Source organism: Aquila chrysaetos, chromosome 2, assembly GCF_900496995.4.
Source record: "Aquila chrysaetos chrysaetos chromosome 2, bAquChr1.4, whole genome shotgun sequence".
Lineage (NCBI taxonomy): Eukaryota > Metazoa > Chordata > Aves > Accipitriformes > Accipitridae > Aquila > Aquila chrysaetos.
Genome location: NC_044005.1, coordinates 51898318 through 51922480, shown reverse-complemented (window position 1 = coordinate 51922480; position 24163 = coordinate 51898318). Strand labels below are relative to the sequence as shown.

The following is a 24163-nucleotide window of genomic DNA, read 5'->3' as shown; positions in this document are numbered from 1 at the left end:
ATGTACTGGAAAAGCATAACTTGCAGAGCTCTTCAAACACTGCGCATTATCCATCAATATTATTTCTCTGCCTTAATAAATGTGCTCTGGCTAAACACAAGTCGCTTTGGACTGCTATCTGCAAATCGGTGAGATGATTGACTTTTACTGGCCAAAAGACAAATATCAGAATTGCATACAAAAGCATTTGTGGGGAAGGAATTGCATGTTTTCATGCATGAGTAATTCTGCCAAGAAGAGAACATTCACCATATGACTTTCTGTTGAGACCCAACTAAACCCCCCAGAGAGCAGAGAGTTTTAAGTGCTTTCAGAGAACATGTTCTGCTCAGTTTGAAGAGACTAAAAAAGCTCACCAAAAGACGAAGTGCGTAGTTATGAACAAGGAAGGCATCTTAGAAAGCTGGGTATTATGCATGCCAATAGATTGGCTACATTGGTTACACAGCTGTATTGTTGTAAACAAATAAATAATACATTTCAGTTGTTGCTTGTTCATATATTGATTCATTTGCATGTTAGTGGCATTTAGATGTTCAAAGGAGAGAACTAATGTTAACTGCATCCAGTTCCGTGCAAACACAGACCAAAGAAAGTTCCTGTTCCTGACAGGCAAAAATTCAAGCATTAGACATGAAGACAACGGTGGGATGAATGTAGAACAGCATATTTCTTTTTCACTGTGGAGTGTAGGAATTGTCACCTTGTAGAGTCTGAAAGCAAATGTCTTATGAAAGGAAGAGGGGCAATTGTAGTCAAAATTCACAAGACTGCAAGCTCCTGGAGGCAAGGTAGCTTGTCAGTTAATGGTTTGTGCTGTAAGGAGAATTCAGACATTATGCTGTGATTTCTTTTTAGTGTACAAGAATAAGAGAGAAAGCAGTGTCTTTTTGATGAGGAGCTGAATTCCAGATGCAGACTGGTGAACAGAAGGGAACCGCAGGAACGGGATTTGTTGTTGAGCAGTTTTAATGAGGAAGTGTATATATCTGGGGGAAATAAAGTAAAAGAAATGCTTCTATCCTGCACTGCATACATGTGAATATAAAAAAACAGGTTTGATTTGAATAGCTGAGAGAACTGAGACTCAGGTCATCTCTGCTGTTTCTTTGAACTAGTTCCTCCCCCCTTTATTGCTATATGTCTGCATAATGCTTCAAACATATTAATTAGATCATGGCTGAAAATGTCTTCAGTTGGCTATGGTGTGAGGAAGGAATCCTATCAGGTATCCATCAGATTTCCAAAACCACCACTCAGCTAAAAATCCCAAGCCATTAATCAAGAATTTACTTTAGCTGAACACAATGTAACTTAATACTAACAAACTTAAAATATTAGGCAATAAACTAATTTCACTTACTTAACTTAATCTCATTGAGTTACCCACTCTAATGCACATGCTCTGATGCCATATGGATCCATGTAACAACGGAGCACAGAGGGCTCTGGAGTCTGAACTAAGCTGTCCCTTTAGTCTTTCTCACAAAGAAAAGTTTCTGCAATTGACCTCCAGTTGAGGTGCACTAATTTCATTAACAGTCAGCTAAGCTGTCCCAGGCAAAACAGAGAAAGAAAAAGAAGAAATCCCCTACTAAATTAAAAGATGTGTAAGTTGCATTACATTTTAAAAGGTACACGGGAGTACAGTAGCGAAGGAAACCATTTGAAATCAGTGGGAGTTTCAACACTTCTTTGTATAGGTTTTGAATCATGGCACAGAAAATCAGGGTTTCATGATCTTCACAACCCACAGAAATTCCTATGTAGCCACTTAAGACTTGCATAGGTATGTGCCACATCAATGTGTTTATTCATGTGGTAATACCTATTTTTCCCCCAAAACTCTGGACTGCCAGGCCTCTGGAACAGTTCCTTGTGCATTTTGTTGAGCTCTGTTGTCACACTGGACAATCTGAATTTGACATGGATGTGATTTTCATGGAGAGGGGTCTGCCATCTGAGAATTCAGACAAGGAGTGACAAACTGGGACTCCACTGAGCCTCCATAGGCTTGGCAAGAGCATGACGGGATTCACTGCACATAAGCTAGACAGCTAAAAATTAGTTGTTTTTGTCAAAGCAAGGTCGTGTTAATGGAGGGGTTAAAACTGCACCTGGGGAGGGGGATGCATGACACTGTAAGATGGATTCTAAGAAGGGGAAAATAATTTGCCTCCTGAAAGTGCCTGTTTCTTTCCAATGACTGTTAAGGACAGCCTAGTATGAGTGACCTGGACTTTTACCCGCTAACTTTTAAATTAAAGGGCACATTTTCTCCATCTGCACGGTAATGACTTTGCAACACTGCAAAATCTAAACCAAGGTTCACCCAGGCTGACTCTGTAAGCAAGATAGCATGTTTCAGGGGATCCACGAGTCAGTAAAACAAAAAGTAGAGTTGAAGAATACTCATTCCCAATACCAATTTCATTTAGTGTTGGCAAAATCAAGGTTAGAGCAGTGTTTTATTGTGTTTGTTAGTAAGCATCTAGTAATGGCTGTACACCTGCTTATTCAAAGGTGAATTACCCTTTACAGAACAAGCTATGAATAGTCTGTCCCTACACACTCCACACACCAAAGATAAAAGTCTCTTCCTAGGGCAATGGAGGCCCACACAGTCCGATAATTCCTGAGTATATTATTTTTAAACAAATTGTTCTGATTTAAAAAAAAAAAAAAAAAAAGGAATTGGGGGAAAATCTGGGTATTTTTGGTACTGAGTATTTTTACTTAATCACATTTAAGTCCTAAGCATTGTTACGTGGGAAAGTAAGATATTCCAATCACAGTTCATCCCAAAAGTCACATCCTCTCCCGCACGTATAGCTCAGTGGCATTTAAAACAAGAGGGCTAGAGCATGTGAGCCGGGGAGACATCACAGTGCACAGTTCGCTCGTATAACTGTGAGAGATGGGGTGTCCTGTGTGAAGGTCACAAGTGTGGTTACGGTTAATGACCTTACTCCGTGGCAGGTCACAGGACTTCTGAAGCCTCAAAATGAACACAAAGCTAATTACTGCATCCCCGTGTTTACATACTGCATACGCCAATGGGTCATAACTCTGGCCTTTGTGAGCCCGAGTTACTATAATTGAGGAATCTGTCTTGTGAAGAGTTTGGTTGTTTATTTTCTGTTTGTTGCTGCCAAGAGGACCTCTCATTTCCTTTCCTTGCAGGGGTTTTGACTCTTTAACTTTAACACATTTCCAGCCCCCAAGAGTAAGGCTGTTGAGACTGGGAATCCACTAGTTGGAACATGAATTGAAATGGCGTCCCAGGAATACCTTGAGCGAGGCAGGGCACGGACAGCACAGGGACAGGGGCATGATCTAGAAAAGAGATCTGGGTGAGAAGCATTAAGAGGGGAAAAATAGGACTGATATGAGTCGGAGCGATTTGTGGATCCAAAATAGCTAACAGTAGAGGATGTACTGGCTGTACAATTCAAGCCATTTTTAAACTTTAATCATAGCATTTTCAAAATTTAATCACAGGCAGTTTTGAGAGTCTTATTAGGTTGCTACCTGCAAACTGAGACCTTAAAATCTGAACTAATTAATAGTAATATTGCATTTTGCTAAAAGTACATTTGTTTGTGTTAGTGTGAACATTAAATTCTCATCATACCTCCCAGTTCTGACAGACACGTATCAACCACGCAGGCAGGTAATACATACACGCTGTGTGTCTCTGCACGCGTGGTACTATACACGTATGCACACACTGTGTGCATGTGTACCATGCCAAGGTTGTATTCTCTGAATAATATGCACCTCAAATGAACAGCCAGGCTGAAAATGGCTGTGGCTATACGCCAACCTGTCAGACCCTCAGGTATCAAAATTTGGTTTTAGCCCTGCAGGGTGCTGGGCTGACGCTGTCTCTGTGCTCCTCAGATGTTCTCCTCTCCTGCTGCCAGCTCCTCTCTTGCCGCCTTCCATCTCCTCCCTGTCCTGGGGGGCCTGGGAGCGGAGGGGAGGTTGCTCAGCTGCCCTGAGGTCCTCTGGAGCATGCTATAAAAAATGTGCTGGACACGCTGCTGGTAAACAGCATCAACCTCGTATTAACAGGAACGGTGTCAAAGCTGAGAAAGAAGCATGTGGTCAATTGCTCTCATAAGGGAAGTGAATCAGAAAAAAAATGATTGCATTCTTCTATTAAAATGTGAAGGCTGTGAGAGCTGTTCTCCTCAGATCACTAAACCAAATAAGGGATAGAAATCAGCTCTTGTTCTCATTCTGATCTTCCCTTCTGATGTCTCCTTGTGCTCCAGAATTGGCTGGCTGACTATCTTTTAGATAACCGAGCTCTGTAGGAAAAACAGGAGGGAATACAAACCTCTCACAAACCCCTCTTACTTCCCCTTCCAAAGTGCCTATCAGGTATTCATCCAGCACCAAATTCCCAGCACCTGCCTAAAATCTTCCCTCTTGAATAAACGTGTTTGGGATTCAGAGGAGCAGCTCCAGCTTTAGAAGGCAAGATCCGCATCTATGTCTATGCTGCTGAAGAAAAGCAGGCAAAGCTCCGTTCCTTGGCCAAGGCCAAGGGCCACCTTCTGGCTTGCATCCGAATTAGCCGGGGCTATCCCCTCCATCACGGATTTGACTGGGGAAGAGGGACAGCTCTTGCAGGGTCAGAGTCCTAAAACAAACTACCAGTTATGCTGTGCAGTCAAGCAGGAGTCTGCCTGGTCTCTGGCCTTCTTCCCTGGTACAGCTGTACTTGACTTATCCATGGCACCTTCACCTTCAGCGACTTCACATTGTCGAGTTTCAAGGAGAGGCAAATAGGAAACCGTGGCCACTCTCCCCTCCCGGCGCAAAAGAGCAGAGTATCGTTCTCTCTTACACCACATCACTTCCTTGCTCTGCCTGCACATCCTCACGTACCCGTCTTTCTCTCCACACCGGTCTTTCTATCACTTCTCGCAGCTGATGCTTCCGAAGTCCTTGCCCTAACTTCTAGTGCTTTAAGGACCTCTTTCTGAGGGAGGGACACCTTTATCACAGCTGGAAAAGGAAATGAGCCTCTTCTAGGCTGTGTGCCACAGCAAGGTATCTTGACAACTTCTTTCTCTTGACTCTCCAGAAGACCATGGCAAGTTGTTTTCTCACCTTTGGGCAATACTGCCACAAAGTAAAGGTGAAGGAAAGCAGCTGCTGACAGCAGGGCTCACCCGGCCCTTGCCACCTGGAGATCTAAACCCCTCAATGTTTTGGCCCGTGTGTCCTGGAAAGAAGAACAAATGCAAGAGAGAAGTTTGCTGGCACATCTATCAAATTTACTCCAAGAATGCAAAATATTTGGGGTATGTGAGCTACAGAGTAAATCAGGCAGTGGATGTTTCAAGTCTAATGGTGACACATGCAGCACTGTTTAATCAGCTAAATCCTGGTCTGTGGAACACTTCCATGTATAGCAATGCTGTTATAACACTGCCAGCCGTGGACAGCAATGGCACTCAGACATTATTGTGTTACAGCTGCCCTTCTTTTAAAGGGCCTGATCCAAGACCCACTGAAATCCCACTGACTTCAGAGTACTTTGGACCTAGCCGTAACGAAGGGATTTTTCAGCATTCCTTTGTAACAAAGTGAAAACAAAGGAGCGCTTTTGGGCTGCTGTTTCTCCTCATCTTTCTGGATATTTGCCTGTTCTTCCCCACCCAGGCAGCTATGTTTGCTTTTCCCCACCCAGGTCTCTGCATCTCCAGCCTCGTCGTCTCTTCTCAGCTTGCTCTCCCTGCCAGCTCTGACACCTGATGTAGCCTTTGGTCTGCTTAGGCTGCCACCTCCCAGCTCTCTTCCAACCTCCTAACATTGAAAAAGAAAACACTCGCTGCCATAACTTTCCTTTGTAAAGGTCCAAAGGAGCTTCAGAACATTCCCAATGAGATGATAACATCCACTGTTATTATCAGGGATTGTAAAGATCAGGAGAGAGGTTGTGGGAATCTCTGTCATGGAAGATTTTTAAGGAGGTTAGACAAACATCCATCAGAGACAGTCTAAGTATAGTAGTGCAGCTTCATAGCCTAGTAAGGGACTATATAACGCTTTGATAAGCGTTTCTAAAATTGCTACAAAATTTCTACAAAATTTTTTCTTGCCTATTGCCTTCTGTAAGACTTCCACAGAGAGAGCGAGCGTGCTGCACAAATCAGAGCACAAATCCAAGTATCTCTTTCCATTGACATCAGTATAAGGCCTCCTGCTGTCTCTACCAAGCTCAGACTTTTATTTGGGCCTGAGTCAAAGAACTGAAATCAACTTCCTTTTTGTCCAGTTTAGTCATTTGCATTGCTGAGATATCTGTTCATGTTCCTCTTTGCATTCGGCAGCTTTGAATCATTGTTATAGGAAGAGTATAGGGCTGGATTTTCTTACAGAAAATTTCAGTGAACTTTTGTTACACTAATTCACCAGAGAAGTAAGCTAGCACCTCTCTGCCAATGAAGCTATGAATATTTTAAGAGCAGATGAAGATGTGGCCCATGAGGAGTATATTCCTGTATGCTTAGGCCTGAAAAAAAATGAGCTAATTTTAAGGACTGATGCAAACAAATATTATTTTTCAGTAATATTTGTTGAAGCAATTTTGCAGTAGCAAGAAATTAAAGGGGAGAAAACCCCCCACAACATTTATCATTTAAAGATGCAGTGGCCACACAGAATTCAGGAAAAGCATTTCCTAAATTTTCTTTTTTTAGTTCCTTGAAATCCAAAATAGTAGCAAAAGAATTAACCAGCACTCCATGAGTGAAGCATATACAGGTGATAGTATGCTAGAATTTAACAATTAACTGCAGGGATTTTTCTACTGTTTTTTTGGTTTACAAGCAAAATGACCCAGTAATGAAATTTCTCAAATCTAATCTAATCCTCCCCAATATCTACGGCAAACAGTAGCCCCAGTATAAAGATTTACAGCTACAGTTATGTCTCTGCTTTGTTCCTAAGCATGTATTTACTTCTGCCCATTTGCTTTCTGAAATTCTCTCTCTCATTTGTCATCTGAAGAACTCCATTTAAAAGGAAAACAGGCTTCGGACATGAAACACAGCTACATTCCTGAAACATGAGATGAACAACCTTTAATTCATGCAACCTTTCATTTACAGTAATGTTTAATGGATGGGCCAGTTTCATTATGGACAATGCCTCTCCCTGTCATTAGTCTGCAGAAAGGTCTAAAACTCTTAAGCATTTAAAGGAACGCTGTTTCAGGCTCTGTATTCCCTCCTTCCCTCCCTCCCCTGCTCCCCATCACCCCTTCTGACGGCCCTTGTTCTAATGCGTAATCTAAACGCTGTACTCTGCAAATTGCACTTCTTGTTGGCTTCGAGCTTCGAAGGACCCTTCTGAACACTTTTTATACAAACCCTAACAAGGTCAAAGGTGGAAAAATCTCAGCTGGTGGACTTGGATCCCATGAGCTAGTGACCATTTATAATTAATATTAATGAATGGCAGACGACAGATGTTTATTGCTTAAGTAGAAATGTGCATTGCTAAACCAGAAGGATTTAGTTTAAATCCAGAAGAAGTGACTTTATTTCTTGTACGGATGTGGGTGGTGGGAGGGAACGCCAGTGGGTGATCCAGCCCCTGCTACATTTAAGCATGAGCAAGGAAACGATACTCTGTAAAGAAGGATCCTGAGCTCTGTATTTGATTGAAGCATGATGTTTGGTCCTTCAAAACATTAACTGAAGTAAGGAGGACTCTCTGTCCACTTCAGTGGCTCTGATTTGCAGGAGTAGTGGGTTTTATCCACAGATCCCAAAGCACTTACCAAAATTAAGGAACTCTTATCTGCATTTTACAGTTGCGGAACCTAAAGAAGTCACATGAAGACTGTATGATAAAGAAAAAAAAAAGGTTCGTCACTGTGACAAAGGATCACATTCCCAGCCACAGCATATTTTATGTTGCTGGATTTTTTTCCCCAGTAGTCTTAAATTAAACTAAATCTATGATGGATAAATCTCTTAAGTGTGATTACAGTGGAAGATGCAATATGGAGATGGAAGAGTCTCTGGGAATCCCTCTGAATGCTACAGGCTTAAGGTTGATGGAATCTCTGTTTTCTAACTGAAAGCAACTCACTCTTTCAGAGCACATAAATTAACTTCCCTGACATAGAGACATCTTGAGTAACACTTTCAAAAGGACAAGAACAATTTTAAGTAACTTCTTAGAGTTTCTGGTTGAGGTTGGAGTCAGGGTCTATTTGGTCTGGATTCTTTGGACAAAGCATCCTGCTCCTTTTAGTATCTTACTACAGTACGTGTGCACCAACTGTGTTGTTTTCTTGCCCCTGAGATTTCTACACTTCTGTATGACAGTCTATAAAGTGTTTCTGAGCATGCCATTCCAGACGCTTGCAAAATATTATTGGTTTTAGTGGCTACAAGGTTGGTCTCAGATGTTCTGAAAGAGTGCCTAAGGAGTTGCTAGCAAAAGCAGGTGGCTCTCAGATCTGTAGAAATAGTGAGTAGTTTCTCCTTTTGACTAAGGTAAAAGTTCTTGGAGTGGGCAGGAAAGTGATTAGTTACTCAGTTTTGAAGAGAAGCGTGAACCTATTAGTTGACTATACAGTGGGCTGCTTCATCTGGAGGTAGGAAGCAGCTGGAAAGAGACACTGCTGGTCCCCACAGTCCCAGTTTTCAGAGGCTAGAGAAAGTCCTGACTTCTTGCAATACATCGTAGCACAGAAAATATCACTCGCTGAACTTTTGCTTCGGGTTCCCTAGAACCTTTTTGCAGCCCTACAATTCGGCTTCTGTAACCAGCCCTGCCATATGGGCTGTGCACACCCCACAGGCACACCTGGAAGTGTAAAGCCTAGGATCATCACCAATTTACCAGCACTGCTGGAGCACTCTTACAACACCAGCCAAGCACCAAGCAGAAAAATAAAACATGCCTACAGCAAGTTCTGCTGAACTGCCATTGTATACTGCTGGTGGGAACCATGCTAGACAGGACGCAGGGCAGATCTCCCAGTGGGGTGGCTAAGGGGTTACAGACTTTCCTTAGCACTTGATGGCCCTCTGTCATGAGAGGCTGCATCTCCTCTAACCTTTGGGCCATGCGACCCGTTTATATCCGATCTGAATGGCGTGGTGGTCAGTTTATAAAGTATACTAATTGAAGTGAGCTGCAGTGATGCACTGTCACATGGCATACTCATTTTTCACATTCCAATTCAAGCTACTCATAAAGCCGGGTGCTTTGCACACTTCAGTGTGCAAAGCCTGTGTTACTACAAACAGCTCTAAATGCACAGTTCGTTCCCAGAGGGATTTAAAAAGAATAAACTTATCACATTCTTGGGAAAAAAAAAAAGAGGAAGACAAGACAGACTGGATAAAATTTACATGGACAATTTCTATCTGTGATTCATTTTAAATTGAAAACTTACGGGCAGTGTTAAAACATTTGCATTCAAGCTTTTTTCATGCATGTCCTTCATGACCCCTACTTAGAAATCTTTTTTTAATATTTTATAGGGCTGAATTTTCCAAAGGAATGGAAAATACCAGATTACCAAAGTCATCACATTTCCCAGAAACTTGCTGATTTCAATGAAGCCCCAGTGGAGAGTAGGCAGGTTTTGAAACAACTTTGCCTTTGTGTTACGCTTCTGTCTAGTATCCTGCCAGCTTGTCCATTGGGTTGGCCTTTGGCAACGCACCTGGCAGGCTGACAAGGACTCGAAAGCCTGAAAACCTGACATCCCTTTGACAGCATCCTGGTCACCTGAGTTCCCCGAGCTTCCTAGGGCTAAGCTCTGAATCACTTTGGCATAAAAATTTCCCAAGCCTTTTTCAAAGGCAGCCCAAGAGTCTTGGTGATCCCAATTCCCTTCTCTACAAGTTGCTCTCTACCTGGTGAACTGCCAGGTATCCTCTCAGTAGGTGAGAAAAACTCTTCAGAAACATATGGAGATGGCCAAATTGAAATGTCATGTCACCCTTTTTGAAAGGGGACCTTTGGAGTCCCTGATCTGTATGAAATTTAGAAACCTGACCTGTCATTTTAATCAGCATGAAAATGTATTTGGAAATATTGGCACTACCTAGAGAGGGAAGGATCAATGCTTTGGCCAGCTGAAATAGTACACACACACTGGAGACACAGAACAGAAAGAAACAGTCATTTTTCAACACCTTGTTTTGAAAAGTATCCTTGAAAGCAAGTTCTCCCTTCATTTACACCAGAGACCAACCTTGGTGACCTCTGAGTGTTTGAGCAAGTACAACGGAGGGCAGAATCGGGCTTCTGGCGAATTTAAGTAATAGCACCCTGGCTCTGGGCTGATGGTTTTGCTGAGTGGATCCATCAGGGACTGCCATCCCCCTGCTACAGCCGACCGGCTGATCCATCCATCAGGCTGGCCTGGGTTACCTGTGGGATGCGCAGGGGCTCCCGTCTACCTGTCAGCACAGGTGTCACCCCAGGCGGGAATGCAAACAAACCATGCTTAGGGCGGAGGGGACAAGTGAACCGTGCAGAGCAGGGCCAGAGGCGCATCCTGTTGACTCCTCGTCTTCCTTTACCTTCCTGGCACATCAGGAAACTTAAGGAGATGTAAGGAGGGGGCTCCAGAGGGAACATATAGCTGCACCTACCCCAGCAAATGAAACAGTGGAAGACGCCCGGGTTCCCTGGCCCTGGTGTCTAGTACCGGGGCAGGAACTGCTGGCCTGGCCCAAGTGTTGGAGTCGGCACTCGCAAATCCCCTCCAGGATCGGTACTAAGTCATCGGTATAGCCCAGATCCAAGCCATGGTCACTTAGGGAAAAAGGCATTCTTATGGATGCATCCAAACATTGGGGTCGTATCAGCATCTTCTGAACTGGCAGGTTACATTAATGCGATCGGTTTAAGTAAAGCCAAGGAAAACGTCTTTTCTTGTTTATCCCACCCTTCAGAGCACTCCAAGTACAAATTTGAGTACTAAAGAAACAAGTTTCTTTGGGTGTTTTCTCCTTTTTACCATTGTACTAGAAAGAGTTCAAATGTCTGCTGAGGCACTAGCATCTGTCTCTTATCATGTATAACTTTTCTTGATTATTTCTAGAGAGGCAGACTAAACATGCGGGTCTGACATAATGCAGCATCACATTTTTATTTCTGGTTTGCTCAAAAGCCTGCACCAGCTGAACTAAGTCTCTAAAAAGGACTATATTTATGACCTCAATCCGGGCTAACGGGAGGGCTTGGATTATTGATGCCTAAAAGGAAAACAAGCTATTATAGATTTCTGCCAATATCCTGACGCTCCAACAACAGGGTAAGGGGTTTTGGTGTAACAGTTGCTACTGTCACCAATCTTTATATTGGTATCTGATTCCATTAGTCTTAAAAGAGGCTTATAAGGTGGATTTAGACACTCATCTACCTTTTTGCCGCTCTTAGGAGAGCTGTCAAAATCAAATCCCATTCAGAAGCCACCATTAAAAATCTCAAAGCGAGCTCGGCAAGAAAATGTCACTTTCCTAAATACCAGCGTGGTGTATATCACTTCCCATCCTAAGCAATGTGGAGTGGTTTTCTGCTCTGCTAAATAGCCACTGCTTTCCTGTCTTTGGAAGCTGTGTTCAGGGTTTATAAGCTGTGGGTTCTTGTAAGATGAAAACTGTTATGTAATTATAAAATTGCTGTTGTTAGCACAACATTAGTCCTGATTAAAACAAGGCTGCTAACAAATTCCCTTAGTCCCAACAGACAAGTGCAAAGAAAATAAATCCCCACAGGCTCTGGTTTGAAGAGACAGCAGTAAATGTCTCCGCAAACAGCAAACAGAACTCATTATAGAAATCCTCCTCCTCTGGCTGCTTCTTTGACCGGAGGATATTCTTGTATTTTCAGGAACTGGCAATGTCTTTTCTGTGGCACAGGAAAGGCAGATCCAACCCATTTCTATTGCAAAGAGGTCATCACAAGACAGTTAAGCCAGGGTCTTTCCATAAGCCTTGCTTATGAGCTCAGGAGCGTAGCAGTGTCATTTCCCAAGCAGCCCAAAGCAGGAATGATCCCTTCCTACCTCCCATACACCTAACGGGATACTACTTGCTCTTTATCTGCTACAGCAGCAAAGCCTGACATCTCCTGTCTCAACATAGCTGATCTGCTCAGCCTCCTCTCTCTCCTCACTGCCTGCTTTATGCAAATGGCGGTTGCACAGGCCTGATCTCTTCTTGTATTTAGACACAACTTTCTCGTTCCCCCTAACGTGCCTGCCTCAGCCTTGTCCTCTTCTTGCAAGGACAGGCTAGCACACACAACATACATAAGAACATTTTTCAAGTGAATGCAATCTAGTAGTCCAGATCCTATTTTCAGAGGCAAATGAAGCTCAAGGATCCTAAATCTCGTAGCAAGACTTCTGTAGGTTTCAGGCTCCTAGAGTCTACATCTAGAGAAGTATTTCCATTTTCAATAGGAGATAGGGCACATAAGTACGAGTTAGTCACTCAGTCCCCTAATGCAGTTGCTCAGCCGTAAGTGTCGGTATCATTTGAGGTATCTTGGGTTATCTAAGATCACTATACAGGACTGTGGATATGACACAGGCCTTAAGACCTGTATCCATCTGGACTGGTATGTGGCAGCCAGGTAGGCTGTCCTCAGGCATCACAACGGCAGGAGAACCTAGGTTTGGCCAAATTAATTGCTCCTTGAATGCCTTTGGACTTTAGGGCCTTTAAAATTTTTACCCATATTCACTTCAGCAGTTGGTGCATCTTCAAGAGTAAGTAAGGCCAGGAAACGCACTGAGCCGTGTAGCACCTAGGTAATTCTGAAGTTGTTGACCCTCGCCACTCTGGTCACCTGAAAATCTAGTGATTATAAAATAGCGCAACTCTAACTAGGAAAACAATGATTGCTGATAAGAAAGGTATGCTGTTTAAACTTCAAAAGAGGAACCAGATGAATCAGCCGCTAATGGCTTGTGAATGAAAGGAGAAGGTCCTTTGCATCACTGGGCAGTTGGGGGTTTGGAGGATTGTTATCTTGGCAAGCAGTGTGAGTACATGCTACAGCCCGTGTTCCAGAAAAAAAATGTGTCATTCTTCTGGAAAATGAGTGATCTACTCATTTGCATAATATAACATGACTGTATTGTAGACGGTGCTGTAGTAAGTGGGTTTAGAGCCTGGGGCACGCTCCTCTTACCGGTCTCTTCACTCAGTACTTGTCATACTGCTGTTGTCCAGGTCCCATCATGAGGAAAGGGTGACAGACTGAGTAGAAAAAGTCTCTGAGAAGGGAGTAGATAGGTGGGAAGGAGGGCGACACAGGGTGGTGGCACTTAGCCCCCAAGTTTTGTCCCCGTACCTCATGGGTTTTGGAGGTATTGGGGCACTGGTACTGGAGCACCAGTGCTAACAGTGCTCCAGGAGCTAGGAAAGCGCTGAGAGGTCAGCCGAGGCTGTGAGGGGTGTCAAAGAACACTGTGGCACGTTACAGCTGTGGCTTGTGGTCTTTTATTATAGCTCTTCAGCTTACTACAGTGTAGTGGGGAGGATTTTGTGGTCCGTGGTGACATGCACAGTAGAAGCGCCAGGACCCTCCCAGATAGGGGCCAATTACGTCGGTGGCTGCAAACCCGCCAGGCGCTATTCAGTGACTCCTCGTGCCCCTTCTGCTCTCCCAGGGTAAATTTCTCTGTGGGAGTGATCTCTCCAAAAGAAATACGATCATCCCAAATGGTTGACACCAGATTCTCATCCCTCTGGGGTTTTTCCATGAGACCTACCCTGTGACAGCTCCCCCACCAAAGTGAAGCAGTTTGCAGAGTCAGGTTTTATGCCTTCCTACAGTGGTTTGGGGTTTTAGTGCCCACAGAAGGGACAAGTGAATAAATACACTGCTCTGAGTTCCCTGTAGTAATTACAGCTGCATATAATAGGGTGGGACTAAGTGACAATGCCTAAAGTAGATGAAATCTGGAACCTGCAGTAGTTAATCCATGTCAGCTGTGATTTTTTCAGTAAGTAACTCTCTCTCACATGGTACCCTTAAGTATCAAGTTCTCCCAAGTCGCCACCAACCCTTCCTGCCTTTACTCCATAAAATACAGCTACAGGTCTAGTGGAAACACCACATCTGATGCGATAATGCAAAGACTTCTCTGAAATACTCTGGCTTGCATACTTAAAGATGTATTCAGCCACAGATGCATAAATACTGACGCAGGGATTTCTTCGACCAGGGGCTATAAATTAGATTAACAAGAACTCAGCATGTTTAAGCTGATTTGACATGTAATTATACTGTTCTCCGAATTAATTTCACGTCTGCATTTAATTTGAACTACTGCACTTCTCGAAATTATAGCACGTCTGTAGACTTTCTTCAATATATAAAGTCGCTATTATTAGAAGTAGTGAAGTATCCCTTATCCACAAGAAAATTCACTGGACAGTGCCTACAGACTAATTCTTCCAGAACAGTTGGCTGTGCAGTTTCGGTTCTGGAATAGAAGCTATTTTAATGCCAAATAATTACTTCACAGAACTATTAGAATCTCATGAATCCACATCTTCATGAGCAAAACATTCTCTTGGAAAATGTTTGACTATCTCCTATTTAAAAAGACTTACCCTCTGTTTTCTTTTTTTTTAATTTTGAAAGGTTTTATTGAATCCGTTAAGAGGACATAAACGTTAGTAGCGTTAGTCACCACTGTAAGAGAATTCTATAACCCATCAGGAAACAATATTCCCATGTTGTGGCACAACACGCTGCCTTTTTTTATATCCTCTTCCTGGCATACAAAAAAAAAGTTTATCGCGTACGCGCTATAAAGCGCAGAGAGAAGACACAACACCAGGCGAAGCGCGGAGGACGGGAATTGGACAGGAAACGCTCCTTGCTAACTCCTGAAAAAACAGCTCCACGCTAGAGAGGAGGAAACCTCCACGCATGCGGAGCCGTTTGCTTCCCCCCGCGGCTCGCAGGAGCCGGCCCCCGAGGGCAGAGGGGCCGCCGGCCTCAACCCCCCCCCCAAAAAAAAACCCCTCCGCCCGCCGGGCTCCCCCCGCCGGCTCCCGCGCACGCCCGCGCCTGCCGCGGCACTGCGGCGCCCCCTAGCGGGCGGCCCCGGCCCCGGCGCTCGCTTCCCGGGGCGGGGCTGGGGGGGGGAGGAGACCGGCCTGTGAATGCGGTACAGCCGCGTGAAAAAACAGCGAGAGAGAGAGAGATGCATGAAAAGTTACATGTTCAAACGCAGAGGGGTTTTCTAACAACAACATTCTTCACAAGGGAAACGGAAATTTCAGGAGAACGTTTTCTCCTAACTTACATCGTCGCGTCATTTACTTCTTCGGTGAGCTTCAGTCTGAATGCTGTCCTTGCCTCTTCTTCAAATGCAAAGTAGTTCAGAGGTGAAGTTGTAAACGTAATGGCCCATGTCATTTTTGCACTTTGCATTTCACAGATAGCCAAATGCCCAAATTTCCAATGAATTTCCACAACTTCTGGTGTCCAGCTCAATGTGCTGTTATGAAGTGGGCTTCAGCAAGTAGTAAGAAGAAGAAAAAACATTCAGGAACAAAACTCTGGGAAGAAGAGTGCAGGGATATGAACAGGGGGAGAGATGCATGTAAGAATTTGGCTCCAGCTACCCCCAGATGCTAGCAGATAATTGCTGGTAGAATCTTCCCTTGGGTCTAAACTGAACCAAGGACTGACTGGAAGTAGCATTATATTGTCATATAAAAACCACCACCAATATAGTGGTGAAAGGAGCTAAGCAAACAGCCTGGACAAAGATGACCCTTCTATGCTGTATGGCATTACCAGAACAGCACAGGTCTAGAGGGCAGTTCCTTTCACAAATGGCAACAGCATGCAGATGATGGCATTAAACCATGTATAAAATTGCACAGAAGACTCCAAACTAGTTATCCTCAGAGCAGAAGAGAATTAGGATGGAGTTTTAAGTTCTTTCCAGAGATCAGTTTTGCCTGTCCCTTATAATGACACCAGTCTGATTAAAACAGAAACAGCAAAGCCATGCCTAGATAAGTCTCTAGCTAGACAGAGATAGTGTATTCTTAGTATCTTCGCAGACATACATATAAATGCATACATCTTGATCCATGACTGGAAGGGAAACCATTAAATGTCATTCCAACTTACTTAAAGAATTGTGGCTAGAAAGTCACAGCTGAAGGATTTTGGCTAATCATCAAGTGAACAATGTCAAACACTGAATGTCTGGACAGTTTCCATTCAAATAACATTTAATCTTGGGCCAACTCTATTTACAAACCACGGGAACGAAATTCCATACTGTCATTTACCCATTAGTACAGAGACAGCATTACAGTGGGGTAAGATGCAGGCTCGCTTCTGCATGGAGCTCTCCCAGTTCTCCCAGTGGTGGTAGCTCTTGCTGAGCCTCGCAAGCCCATGCTGCCGGTCTCCTCTGGGCATCTTAGATGGTATTGCCAAATTCAGAGAGAGATTCTGCAGGTATGTGGGCATATATTGGGGTAGTCTCTGACTGGTTACCTAAAATTTGAGGTGCCGTTTAACATTTAAAACTTTACTGCATGTTTCAGAAACAACAGATGAGAAAGGCAGATGTTTGCCCCTACTTGACTTAACACTTGTATCTAAAACTTCCCTTGCTCTGCGATCTCAGACTGTGATGGTAAGGAATGGAGAAGCTGTAAAATAAGCCCATAGAGCTACACAACAAGAAGAGGATACAGCATATCCTTACATTTTAGTCTTACTCCTTGCTTTCTGCCTTCTCTTCACCTCCTCTGAATCTCTCTTCCTTTATCTGACCTACTCCTCCTTGGATGGTCATCAGTTCTCAGAACAAAGCCGCTGCCCCTGCACCTGCTCCCCCACTGTGACCTACTCCCACAGAGCCCATCGAGGCACCAAAAACTCCCAGCTCTGGTTTTGAGTCTGGAATGGACACAATTCATTGCATTCAGCACCCTCAACAGCAAGAGCTATTGCCAGGTTTGTGTAACTCCCCCAACATTAGTGTAGGAAACCCTGGATTATCTCTGTTGCTATTTAAAAGCAAGAAGTATTTTTGCTGTAACAAAGAGGGATAGATTATTTTTGTTAGTATCATTACCAGGATAGCATAAAACAGAGTTTGGGCAGATGCTTTTGAATACTTGTCCAGAAATTTCTCCACGTAAGGAGGCATACAGGTCAGTATGACATTGTATGATGAAAATCTCAAGTGAGGTTGCTTTTGAAGACTTCACTGGGATTCATCTAACCACAGGTGAATTTCAGCTGCATAGCTCAGTAGATGAACCAGTTCCACAGAGAACAAATCTAATCTGTTTTAGGCTTGTGCGTACATACAAGTTTATTGCAATGGCATACCTACATTGGTTTGTAAAGCTAATAGAAGGAGTAGAACCATAGAATCACAGAATGGTTTGGGTTGGAAGGGACCTTTGAAGATCATCTAGTACCAACCGTCCTGCCATGGGCAGGGACACCTTCCACCAGACCAGGTTGCTCAAAGCCCCATCCAACCTGCCCTTGAACACTTCCAGGGATGGGACATCCACAACTTCTCTGGGCAACCTGTTCCAGTGTCAAACCACACTCAGCGTAAAGAATTTCTTCCTTATGTCCAAGAATAAATGCACTATCTGGTATCATCTTCACAGCCAATACACAAAGTTTTAATGTTCCTAAGGGGACAGGAAGCTTTATTGGAGAGGTCTGTAGCAGTAACAAAATCCTCAACATTTTACCTTTCTAAGTATTTAAAGCAATAAAGTACTTGAATACCTAATTTTGTAATGATGGTCTAAAGCTTGACTTGAGCCTTGGAACACCACTTTTTATTCCGAAGAGGGTCACATACCTGTGCTGGAGCTGAGACTTTGTCATGGGATTCATGTTGCAATACCAAGAATCTCCTGGGATGTGGCTGTGGTGGGGGTTAAGGGAGGGGAGAGGGATTTTTAAAAGATGTAGATGCTGAGCATTGGCAATGAAGGGGAGTAACATGATGGCTAATTTCCTCTCACCATATGCTCTGGGTCCCAGCCCAATTTAGACCAGTCAGTAGTTAATGCTACCTGGCTTCAGTCATAGATGTCCCCCAACCAATTGTGTTTTGGTGGAGCACATGGAGCTGTGACCCTGTCTGTGGGAGACAGGCTATGAGTGTGTGAGATATTTGTACCAGCTCTAAAGCACCGGGACTCCCCAGGGAGCTCTTGGCTCTTTGCTCAGAGTCAGACTGCTAGTCCAGCAGCCAAATTTAGTAGTTTGATGAAGAGTTGGACATTTGTAAACACTAGTACTGGTGTCCAGCTTCTAATGGAAGTGCTAATCCAGGGCCGGTTTTACAGGCTATGGCAAAGCGAGGGAGTCAGAAATTGCAATAGGCTGAGCAAATCTTCTAATGTGCCATCATTTTTATTGCAGGGAAAAAAAATAGGGAGGAGAAGAGAAAAAAGTCCAACAAAGACGAAAGCAAGGAGACAAGACAGGAAAGCAAAGGGCGAGCAGCCCGAAGACAAAACCGAGAACAGAGGGAAAACAGCAACAAAACACAGCTGAAGAAAAGAAAAGCCCCAAATAAAGAACAGAACCTGGCACCCATCGACACTGCACATTAACAGCCCTCCATGATTGTTTAAGTCTTATGATGCTGCTATCTCTACCAGATCGCCCTGACAGGTGCTCCAACCGTTCAGGCCGCAAATGGACAATGCTACCAGTTATTATTAAACTTTAAACAACATTCCAAATACTTCCTATATTCTCCAAGCAACCATAGTTTATTAAAGAGATTGACATGAGCCAAGAAAAAAAAATCTAAAAATGGGATACTTTAAAACTGTTATATTATATGCTTCCATGCATCTGTAAAAGGCAATTAAGAAATTTTGTATATATTAATAATAGGGTATAAAATATAGCAATATAATAATGAATGACATTCAGATGAACAATGTTCTTTTTCTTTGTAAAATATTTTTCAAGCTATTGTTTAAGTATGAGGCAAGAGATATGTCTAAATCAAAGAGGCAAATCGTATCCCTTCATATATTGTACATAAATTTTAAGAGAAGGAGGAAAACGTTTCTGAAGAGCCAGTAGGAACCCAAGGTTTTATAACCTTTGGTGGACCAGGACAGGATTGCCCTGTGGTTCCCTGGTCCACACTCCAGACGCAGGTGAGAAACACCAGGGGAAAGCCAGCAGGGCTTCACAACCTGAGGGAAAAGAAGCAGAAGCATCTGCAGCTTTGAAGACTGAATCCCTGAGGCAGAAGGTGACAGAGCTGAGCTTAAATAGCACTCTTACCTGTGGGACAACATGATGTTTTCTGGTCTAAACAGTGGTACCGTGTGTGCTGTTTTATGCTTTTTATACCTATGTGTAACTTAAATCTACATTTCAAATCTTCTGGTGAATGACAAATCGTATTTGTAGGAGACAATGTTGAGTTAATAAAACCCAGAAAAATAGATCATGTAAGCATGTGTTTTTCACAGTGATGGTGTCACCTTTTCTACTGGGGGCGGGAATCATTTCATAGCTTCACAGACAGAAGAGGACACAACTTACACCCACAATGTGCATCTAGTGGAAGAGTATCCACAACAATAAATCTACTGAAGGACAGAAATTACAAACTTCTGTCCAATTTTACTTAAATTCTTGTTCTAGTTCTTCTCTCTGACACAGCAGAGGTGGAAATCTCCACTGCTCAGAGGACAAACCAAACCCATTGGCACCATTCTGACTATATTAGTGGCTAGAGTGACCCACAAGTCAGGCTATGCTATACACTGACTCATTGCTCAGAAATGGATTTACCCTTTACAGAAATACACTGAGGAACCAACATGCTTCACAGCATATGTTTTATTGCCATGCTTTCCTCAAGGGTGGTTGGCCTAGGGATAACAGCCTGCCCAGTGTGGTGTGTGGACTAGAAAACGTGGCAGGCGAGCCTTCCCAGCCAGTTCCCATCCCTATTCACTATTTCTGTTTTTCAAAGTGAGTTTGACCTTAAAAAAGGCTCTGCCCAACACTGAAGCCTGTCTGTCAGGCTGAGGAAGCCTGAGCGACAGGCTTCAGTGACTTTTGCAGGAATATCCTAATCATCCAGACAGCGATGCAGGATAGTTTCCTACATTTTGCTTTGTAAGAGCTTTATCTCTTAATGATACTTGTATAGATACAGTAGTCTAATAACATGGGTGTTTAAGGCTCCCACAGCTTGCCTCCAACTTTCAGGAGAATTAGTCAAAACTTTCTGTAACCAGTCCCTGATTATAGACATATAGTATATTTTTGCTGGTGAGAAGAGCTAAACGCTAAGGGCTAAATTTTACGGAGATGAGCATCATACGCATGTATGTCTGAATGGGTGAGAGAGAAAAGCAGGGTGTACTGAATGCCTGCAAGAGGCACCTAACAGAGGGAAACTGGAGTGGGGGTGGCTATCTGTGGTCTCCCAGCTCCATCACATAACTTGCGTACACCCTTCTCCAGAGTGAGCTGGTCTCAGTCTCCCATCGCCGATCCTGGCAGCGGCAGTCATCTTCCTCCACCGACAGCTTCCCACCTTCTTGGCAGCAGCGACTGAGGAGAAGCTGGTCTCAGAGAAGTGGAGGGTGCAGGACCGGTGCTCAGCACTGAGGCTCTGGGTGATGCTGAAGGGAGGCACAGAGAGGAAGGGAGAAATCCTGGGGCTGCCAGACTCAGAGGTTGGTACCAAAAAATGAGGTGCAAGCAGCAGTTCTGGGCTGAGAGGGGTTGGCATCACAACAGAAAGCGGCACTTGCTGCTTCAAACCCTCTCTTACAGCTGCAGTCACCCATCTGTCTGGGGTGCTGGTGGGCAGACAGGGATGTTCAGCTGCTCAGGAAGGATGTACTGCTCAATTGATTTCCTCCAGGGACAGGCTGTTGGCCAGATGAAGTATCTCTAGTTGGATTCAGCAAACTAGACCACCAGCTGGACCACACGGATAACTGAACCCAGGAAAGCTTTGTCCACAACTCTTAAAACTAACCAGTACAATTGAGTCTTTTCTCTGTCTTAATTAAGTATAATAGTTAAATGGCAAGGGGGGGTGGGTCAGATGGAAGGCAGCTCTTCATAAAAGCACAAGCAAAAACCATAAAATGAACAAGAGTGTTCAGAGGGGAATTAAAAAGAGGAAAAAGCAAAACAAGGAGCTAAACCCAGAATGTCCCTGATCTCATATTCTCTACTACAACACTTGGAGGAGTCAAAGGAATGCCATTTTTCTGGCAAAGATAGACAGAAGACTGGAAAAGCAGTATCAAGTAGTTCAAGAGCTACAGATTGAAGGGAAAAAAAAGAGGGTGAAAGGAAAAGAGAATTTAGGATACAAATGTGAGCTTTGTTATACACTGCCACATAAACCTTTATTACAAACTCCAGCGTGCCCCTCCCTGCTTACGCAAGTGGCAGTGACAAGAGAGACGGTTTGTCTTACCAAGAGCAGGACTTGGAATACTATCACCTTTCAGCAAGGGAAAAAAATGTAAAAGGAATTTGGCTCGTGGCAGTAATAATTCATAGCAATAGTACCTGAAAAACCATGATACAACTTTTCCTGGAAATGATCAAGGAAGATGCTGTCATATTGTTCCCTCCCACACAGGATAATGTTTGATAATATTTCCTGTAGCCATGGTGAAGCACTAAAAAGCACATCCAGCTCATCTGGGCAACTAAAAGTTGCTCCAATCCTGGCACTGAATGTAGACTACCCTGATGGTAGGTGAACTACTCCATTGGAACTCCCAAGAAACTGAAGAAGAATATGGACCTTTGTAGGTCAAATATATATTGCAGTGACACTTCTTGCCCATCCAGCAATAAATATGTAAAATCGGGAGTCAATGATCTTACATGCTGAGTAAGAGCTAATGGGGACTCTTATGACCTTACTGGAGAGGATCTGATTAAGTACTGCAAGTAGGTGTGACTAAATTTGTGTGAAAATTCTTTCCTGACAATTACTTCCCCATTACAAAATACCTCAAAACGTTAAGAGTCAATTTTAAGTAATTTCCAGAGGAGGATTATGAACAGAGCAGGGTTATGAACAATGTTTCTGAAAATGGGAGCTAAACTGAATGGGTGTTAATTGTCAGCCAAATTCATAGTGTGTTAATTATTAAAGAACAGTTCTGGAATAAAATACTAAATATCAGTTATGGTCAGTAGATATACAGAAATGAGGTGCTATATCTGACAGTTAAGGTGCTCAGGGAATTATAATCAACAACAAAGAGGCAGAAAAATGCAAGAAAGCAACTGTTACGACCCAGCTTCAGATCTGTCTGACCAAGCTGTAGCTTGTTCTCTCACCTGGCTCCATGTTAGTGAAGACCTGAATAAAGGAATCCAGTGTTAAGGTATCATAAACAGTTTAAGCTCTGAACTGCTGAACCCTGCATTGAAATTGTCCCAGCAGCTTTATTCTGAGCCACCAGAGCAGATTTGTCAGGCTGACCAATGCACTGAATAAATGACAGGTTTTGCTCTACCCTGTAGTAAAGTGGCAGCAGAAGGACCCATCAGCAGAATGGGACCATCACCATCACCAGTCATCCCCCACAATGAATGTCTTGTGTCATACCCTCTACCAACTGCCTCTGGATACTTGTGGTTGATAAACTGATGGGAAAGCAGCACATGAATATTGTTACTAATTCAGAAGTATTCCTCTATAGCCCTTGTGAGTCACTGTCATTTACTTTTTGTTTCTGTGGTTTTAGGCTCTGAAACTTATTGAAGGCTGAACTTTATGATGCAGCATGAATGTACCATGACTCTTGTACTTAATTGCTATGCATTGTTATTTTCAGAGACAGCACTGGGTCTCATTCGCATGGTTCACATGAAGCTGCAAGAATTCGAACAAAAATAACTGCACGGCATGACATAATAGCTGATCACGAGAGCCACACTTCGCAGTGACATGCGGCAAGCGGCAGCTGAAGCTGCAGTTTCAGGCTTGGCTAAGTCCAACAGGGAGGGCTTGGGCAGTGCTGTCACATTTTCAGGCTCAGATCTGCTGCTTCATTGCCATTCCTGTCGTGGTTTAACCCCAGCCAGCAACCAAGCACCACGCAGCCGCTCACTCACTCCCCCCCCACCCAGTGGGATGGGGGAGAAAATCGGGAAAAGAAGCAAGAACAGAAAAGAAGAAATGAATAATGATAATGATAACACTAATAAAATGACAACAGCAATAATGAAAGGATTGGAATGTACAAATGATGCGCAGTGCAATTGCTCACCACCCGCCGACCGGCACCCAGCTAGTCCCCAAGCGGCGATTCCCCGCCCCCACTCCCCAGTTCCTATACTAGATGGGATGTCATATGGTATGGAATACCCTGTTGGCCAGTTTGGGTCAGCTGCCCTGGCTGTGTCCTGTGCCAACTTCTTGTGCCCCTCCAGCCTTCTCGCTGGCTGGGCATGAGAAGCTGAAAAATCCTTGACATTAGTCTAAACACTACTGAGCAACAACTGAAAACATCTGTGTTATCAACATTCTTCTCATACTGAACTCAAAACATAAGCACCGTACCAGCTACTAGGAAGACAGTTGACTCTATCCCAGCTGAAACTAGGACAATTCCTTAGCACAAAGCTTACACAGTAAAGATCTTGCACTCTTACACAGCAAGTGTACTCCGCAGTTACACATCCTCAAATAATTCTCCCATATGGCCTCTTGTTAACAGTGGATTAGATTTTTCCTATTATTTTGTGATAAATTGGCATAATTTAAAGAGAAGTTAAGTCAACATGTTTGTTCACCATTATAATAACCCGTCTGTCCCCTACATCTCTCTTAACTTAACACTGATATTCCTAGGGGATTTAGGCCTGCTCTTTCAGACCCAGAATGCTAACTGCAATTGCCTTTGAGAAACAAAGAGTACTCATTGATTGGTTTGGCACAGAAATTCCTGGTTTTCCATGGGTAGATCAAATTTTTGTTGATAGTGTTCTCTAGAGCATTTCAGAGTACTAATAATGTCCATATCAATCCCTCATACACAAGACAGTCATTCAATTTCTTAAAAATCAACTCTCTGCACTCCTGCAGAAGGCTGTTTGGAAGTGCATCCTT

The 24163-nt window shown here is 43.5% G+C and overlaps 1 protein-coding gene across 1 annotated transcript in view; it reads left to right on the top strand.

Moving 5' to 3' along the window:
- The window catches only part of RSPO3 (R-spondin 3), a 63159-nt gene extending 43660 nt beyond the window's left edge, over positions 1-19499 (top strand). The window contains exon 6 of the mRNA XM_030005131.2: positions 18451-19499. Coding sequence (XP_029860991.1) covers positions 18451-18644 — 194 coding nt within the window. The 3' untranslated portion in view covers positions 18645-19499. The remainder of the gene's footprint in view (positions 1-18450) is intronic.
- The last annotated feature ends 4664 nt before the right edge of the window (positions 19500-24163 follow it).